The sequence below is a fragment of the Nicotiana tomentosiformis genome, chromosome 5, assembly GCF_000390325.3.
Source record: "Nicotiana tomentosiformis chromosome 5, ASM39032v3, whole genome shotgun sequence".
Classification (NCBI taxonomy): Eukaryota; Viridiplantae; Streptophyta; class Magnoliopsida; order Solanales; family Solanaceae; genus Nicotiana; species Nicotiana tomentosiformis.
The window spans coordinates 55,395,085-55,402,125 of record NC_090816.1 but is presented as its reverse complement, the minus strand read 5'-3'; the positions used below and the strand labels follow the sequence as shown (position 1 = coordinate 55,402,125).

The 7,041-nt window shown below is 38.4% G+C and overlaps 1 protein-coding gene across 1 annotated transcript; it reads left to right on the top strand.

Annotated features, from left to right (window-relative positions):
* Window positions 1-433: 433 nt before the first annotated feature.
* LOC138892387 (uncharacterized) lies at window positions 434-790 on the top strand. The gene has a single exon (XM_070176098.1). The coding sequence runs from the start codon at window positions 434-436 to the stop codon at window positions 788-790; it is 357 nt and encodes a 118-aa protein (XP_070032199.1).
* The last annotated feature ends 6,251 nt before the right edge of the window (window positions 791-7,041 follow it).

Genomic DNA, 7,041 nt, shown 5'->3' with positions numbered 1-7,041 from the left:
AGTTGTCTTGAATTTATATTTATGAGATTTTTCACCTTTAGGGTGTGTCGATGTTTATTATCTTGGATTGAGGCACGTAGTTCACATCACATTTCTTGAGAGCCATGCAACGTGAGTTAGGCACACAGGTTGACCTGAGTATGACATTAGCACACTATTCAGATTTTGATGGACTTGTCACATGCCTAAGTTATTGATTTCGACGGTTCATGGGATCAGTTTCTACAGGTAGCAGAGTTTGCCTACAATAACAACTATCAGTCGAGCATCCAGATGGCTCCGTACGAGGCCTTGTATGGGAGGCGATGTCATTCTCATGTTAGTTGGTTTGAGCCTTGGGAGGCTAGGTTGTTGGGCACTGATTTGGTTCTACATGCCTTAGAGAAGGTGAAGTGTATTCAGGATCGGCTTCTACAACACAGTCCCTATAGAAATGTTAGATCGAAAGGTTCATGATGTGGTATTCATGGTGGGTGAGAGAGTTCTGCTTAGAGTTTCACCCATGAAGGGTGTAATGAGGTTCCGGAAGAAGGGCGAGTTGAGCCCTCTGTATATTTATCCTTTCAAGATCCCTGAGAGAGTTGGTGAGGTGGCCTACAAACATTCATTGACACCCAGCTTATCGGGAGTTCACTCGGTATTTCATGTTTCCATGCTCCAGAAGTATTATGGTGATCCATCTCTTGTGTTAGATTTCAGCTCATTGCAATTGGACAAGGATTTGACTTATGATGAGGAGCCGATGACTATTTTGGTCTTGTTTCAGGTTGCTGGTGTGTTGGTGTTGTAGTAGTGCAATTGCGAGCACCAGCATTGCAATTGCGAAGAGGGCACGGGGTTGGAGGTATCGCAAATGCGACACCTTGATCGCATTTGCGAATATAGCATAGGGATTGGCCAGGTCGCATTTGCGACCACATGGTCGCTTTTACGAATAAGCTACAATAGTAATTGCATAGCCCGTGTTACAATTGCGAAATCTAAGTGGGCTGATAAGGTTTGCTTTTGCGATCCATGTGTCGCATTTGCGGGGGGTGGCAATTGCAAACCCTAGGTTGCTTTTGCGACATCCACAACTGAACAAAATGTTGGGATTTTAGGACTTAGTCTCATTTATCACATTTTGGAGCCCTAGACTCCGTGGTAGGCAATTTTAGGCGGAGATTTTCATACAAAGCTATAGGGTATGTGATTTTGAATCAATTCAATTGTATAAAATGATTGTTTATGAGATTTAACATCTAATCCATGGTACTTAAGGAGAAGTTTTGACTATTTGTTTTGAAAAAAATAAAATTTTGAGATTTGAGAGTCGAATTGAACTCGGATTTGAAAACAAAACTCATATATGGACTCTTGGGGTTATGGATAGTCGAGATCTGGCCTTCGACTCGGGTTTTGACCGGCGATCATGTCGTTGACTTTTGTTGACTTTTGGGGAATTATGTAAATATCTTTACTTTAATAATCAAATTTGGTTTATCTTGCATTGTTTGATATTATTAAGTTGTTTTTGGCTAGATTTGTGCCGAGCGAAGGTGAATTTTAAAAGAAAAGCTATTTTTGAGTGTTGATTTGGGAAGATTGAGGTAAGTATGTTGCCTAACTTTGTATGGGAGAAACTTCCCCTTAGAATTTGGTCTAATTGCACTATTTATATCATGTTGAACGATATGTACATAAGGTGACGAGTGTGTACACGGGCGTATGTGTGTTAATGGACTGGATTAGACTTTAGGCTATTAATGTGCCTTGATTTTGTTATATGAAACACCTTTCATTGTTGATTTACTTTCTCGTACCATTGTGTCATTGTTATTTTAATTCTTATACACGTTGTGGTTGAGACGTGGGCTATGTATTGTTGTTGCATTGGTATTGTTGTTGGGGAGATGTTGTGGTATATGTGGTACGAGTTTATTATTGTGTTGTGAATGAGATGCGCATGCGGCGAAATAAGGGTGGTGTGTATATTAATGCACATGCAGCGAGATAAGGGGGTTTATGCGTGCGATGATAGTAAAGGGAAATACTTCATTATGAAAAACACGTGACGAGATAAGGGGGCCTATGCGCGTGAAGCTATTTTGGGAAAAATGTTTTAAATGTGAAGTTCACGTGACGTCATAAGGATGGTTTGTGACTTGTGATTATGATGTGTGGTACATCAGGGTGATTCTTGTTGTAAATCGTGCGTTGGAACAACTTGATTATTTGAACTGTCAATGTTCATTCTTAATTGATTTCATTTGTATTTTAGGTATGTTTTGGTTAATATGTTGTGCTATCACATGTTTACTCTTTATTGTCATTTATTGATTTGGCTTTTTGTTGTTAGCTTTATATTGATATTCTGCATAGGTTTTATGTCTAGTGAGTGCCTTGACTTGAACCTCGTCGCTACTCCATCGAGGTTAGTCTTGATACTTACTGGGTATCGATTCTGGTGTAGTCATACTACGCTTCTGCACGTTGAGCTAGATATTGTGAAGACTTCAAGGTCTACCTGCCATTCCACTCGCAGGCCTCATAGTCACCTTCTGATGTTTTCCTTTACTACTATTTATTTTATTCAAAATAGTATTGTATTTCGAGGTTTTTAGTGTATCTCAGTAGAGTTTATGACTCCGTACTACCAGTTTTAGGGATGTACGACTATTGATTATTTTTAGCTATGCTATGTCATTTATTAGTTTAATTTAATAGCTAAGTTGTTTATTTCTGTTGATCTCAGCATGTGTTAGGCTTACCTAGTCCTAGGAAGTAGGTGCCATCACGATCCTTAAGGTGGAATTTTGGATCGTGACACAAAGCAAACTTGGGCTTCTGATAGCTCTCCTCACACTCATCAGACTACCTGAAATTACACACTCTGCTGAGTCAACTTAGTCAATGGAGCTGTAATAGATGAAAATCCCTCAAAAAAGCGACAATGGTATCCTGCCAAACCCAAGTAACTCCAGATCTCTATAGCTAAAGTAGGTCTAGGCCAATTCTTAACCTCCTCAATCATCTTAGGTTCAATCTTGATATCCTCACTAGACATAATATGACCCAAGAATTCAACTGCCAACCAGAACTCACGCTTCAAATGCTTGGCATAAAGGGGACGATCCTTGAAAGTCTGAAGTACAAGTCTAAGGTACTTCTCTTGATCCTCTCTACTGTGAGAGTAAACCAAAATATCATTAATGGACACAATCACAAACAAATCCAAATATGGCTTGAACACCCGGTTCATCAAATCCATGAAAGCTACTGGGGCATTAGTTAACCCAAATGACACTACCAAGAACTTCTAATGACCATAATGAGTGCTAAAAGTTGTCTTAGAGACACCCAAAGCCCTAATATTCACATGATGATAGACAATCTCAAATCAATCTTGGAAAATAACATGGCACACCGAAGTTGGCAAAATAGATCATCAATCCGAGGCAATCGATACTTGTTCCTGATAGTGACCTTCTTCAACTGCCAATAGTCGATGCACATCCCTATAGAATCATTTTTTTTTCACAAACAACATTGACACACCCTTATGAGAGACACTCAGTCTAATGAATCCCTTATCAAGAAAATCCTGCAACTGCTCCTTTAACTCCTTCAACTCAATAGCAGCCATACGATATGGTGGGATAGAAATTGGATGAGTGACCCAAACCAAATCAATGTAGAAATCAATATCCCTCTCAGGTTTTAAGCGTGAAAAGTCCGCCGGAAACACCTTCAGAAACCCCCTTACAACCAATACTAAATCCATAGAAGGAACCTCCATACTAGAATTCTGGATGTAAGCCAAATATGCTAAACACCCTTCTTATCCATGCTCTAAGCCTTTAAAAATTAAATGACCCTACAAATAAAATGACCAAGGGTCCCTCTCCACTCTAATATAAGCAACCCTGGCATAGCTAACATTACAATCTTAATGAGGCTATAATTACCCGACCTATTATTTTAAGCTTTAGCATTCAATTCGTTGGTCTGAGACCTTGAGTAGCTTCATATTATGTATTATGACTTGCGTGCATGGTTGATTTTTAGATTCGTACCGTTCGGGATTGATTTGATAGAGTGATTGTCAATTTAAAAGCTTTAAGTGGGAATAGTTGACCAAGGTTTGACATTTGAGTAAAAAAACTCGAAATCGAAATTTTATGGTTCCAATAGGTTCATATGGTGATTTTGGTCTTAGGAGTATTTTCAGAATTGTCTTCTGAGATTCCTTGAAGGTTTTGGCTCTATTTTCCGAAGGTTGACAATTTGAAGGTTTGAAGAGTTCATAGGATTGACCGGAAGTTGGCTTTTGTGTTATCAATGCCTGGTTTGTGTTTCAATACTTTGTATAGATTCATTTGGTTGATTCGAACTTGTTTGCAAAGTTTGGTTGTGATCTAGAATGTTTAAGTGTGATTCAGACGCGTTCGACAAAGTTTGAAGGTTTGAAAGTTAAGAGTATGATTTGATCATTGATTCTTAGTTTTAATGTTATTTGTGGTGTTTTGAGCCTTTGTATAAGTTTGGTTTATGTTTTTGGACTTGTTGGTATGATTGGATGGGGTCTCGAGGGGCTCAGGTGTGATCCGGAGTGGTTTCACATCATTTTGGTGGAGTTGGAACTGCACATTTTTGCTAGTGTCAGCGGTTAATTGCGATTGCAAAGCAAGTCTCGTGATCGCAAAAGATAATTAGACACTTAGGGGTTTTTTTTCACGTTCGCGACAAGTGGGTCGCGTTCAAGTACAGTTGTCAGTAGATGCTTCGTGTTCGCCTTGGTGGACCGCGTTCGCAAAGAAGTGGAGTCAGGCAGAAGGTTTTGCCTTCGCGTTTGCGTAGTGGACCTCACATTCACATAGGCTTGGTAGTGTTGGTATTTTTATTTGCATTGCTGGATTTGCATTCGCGAAGAGGAGCTAGAGCTGGGGGTCGCGTTTGGCCTTTCGCGACCGCATTGAGCATCGTTGGGCATTATATTTTAAGTGTAATTTCGGGACTTTTGCACACTCTCATATTTTGATTACTGATTTGGACTCGATTTTGGAATCTAATCATATATTTGGACTCGGCAAGCTATGGATCATTGGGATTTGGTATTGGTTTCGGATTTAGGGTAAGCGAGTCGGGGTTAACTTTTGTTGAATTTTGGGAATTTTTCAATGATCGAAGCTTTGTTGACCGAAATTGATTCCTATGGTGTTGGTTCACTTCCTGGGATGATGTTTGAGTAGATTCGATCCGTTTGTAGGTAATATCTCAAGGAAAAGCGATTTTAGAGCTTTGGAGTAGCCCGGATGAGGTAAGTGTCTTTCCTAGCTTCGATTGATGGAATTTTTGCTAATAATTGATATTATTTTCTACATGCGGGGGTGATGTATGTATTAGATGATGAGCGTATATGCATGTGCCATGGGTATTCTTTCTTGGGGTAGATTCTAGACTACTTTATGTCGTGTTTGGTTGTGTGTTCTACTTGTTCTATATTTTACTCAATTTATTTACTATGTGAGAATAATAAACCATGCTAGAGTTAATGTTGAGGCTAATGGTACCTTACATTGAGCATGCTAAACTATTTTTGAGATCATTTACTTGTTGTAGACATAGTTACATGTATGTTATAAACACATATCCGTACTTGTTATTCTTGTGTTATGACTTAAATGGATGTATGACTACTTGAGTTTCCTTAAAGACTATGAAATGATTTTTGATTCTTACTTGGGCATGATAATTATATGGATGATGTATTACATGTTGGGTCCGTGATCATACGTAAATATAGGCATACACCCGTGAATGGTTATTTCTCAGTCCTTGTGCATTATATATGCTTATCTCTTATTCATATGCATACATTACTGCACATGATTTTCGGATATGGACTGAGGTTATGGCATGAGATTCGGCCGTGCGAATATCAGGATATTGTTATTGATTTGGCACGAGGTATTTGCTGTGTGATTATGGTGATATTGATTTTATTGTAGCATGAGGTTTTAGTCTTGCAGTACACAAAACTCCAGTCGTGCAATGAGTGGATATGGATCTATCCCTCTAGAGTCGCCCTCTCATGTTTCTCTCTTGATGGCGTACATGCAGGTTGGAAGAAATTGACGGGTTTCTGGTTTATTGCGATGTGGGATCCTATGTGATGAGTTTTTGAGCATAAAGGTGGAAGCTTGTCCATTTAAGTGATCCTTTTTTAATATTCATGCATTTACATGTTTTATCCATACATATCATCTACGTATGTTAGTTGATGCATTTTACATATGCATGAGACTTGTTAATGAGTTGATGGACACTTGGAAATTGTTGGATTTATGTAAAACGATAGTTATCATCATACGTTAATATATTGGACTCATGTAAAGTTTTCATAAACATGGTATTTAGAAATTGATAAAAAAGTGGATCATTGTTATGTACAGACACTCTACATCCATGTATAAGGATTTGAGCACACTACTTAGTGCATGTCTCTTTTGTGTGCGGAGTTGGTGCAAGTCATATTTGCTTGATCTGTTCAATTGGGAAAGCTTGTTTACTAACTTTACCCTAGTTGCACACCTTTATTATTGATATTCGCTATTCTGTGACCGATTCTTAGATACTTCTCTATATTATACATGTTATTGAGCTGCACATGTTATATTTGTCACGCCCCAAAATCGAGGAGCGCGACCGGTGCTCAACCGAGTGAACCCGGCCGAGCAAGCCTATTAGATTTTTTTCTACCCAAGTCATTCATGAATAAAGAGAATATATGAAACACGAATTAAACATATATCTTTGTCACAAAACTTATTCGGAATACTCAACTTGTAATAAATATCTTGGAACTTACAAGGATATTGGGGTTCCAATTCTTAAAGAAGATTTTATCTAACATACCTCGATTTAGCTTCCTTAAACTCTAAAATATTTGAGAATTCTTAGCAACTTCAATCTATTTTAGAAATATAACAAATTGAACCAAAAAATAGGAGGATGATCATGGTTCTAGCTCATTTCAGCATTTTATCAAACACTAGGTGT

Coding starts and splice junctions, on each gene's coding strand:
- LOC138892387 (XM_070176098.1), top strand. CDS start 434: ATGTTAGATCGAAAGGTTCATGATGTGGTATTCATGGTGGGTGAGAGA.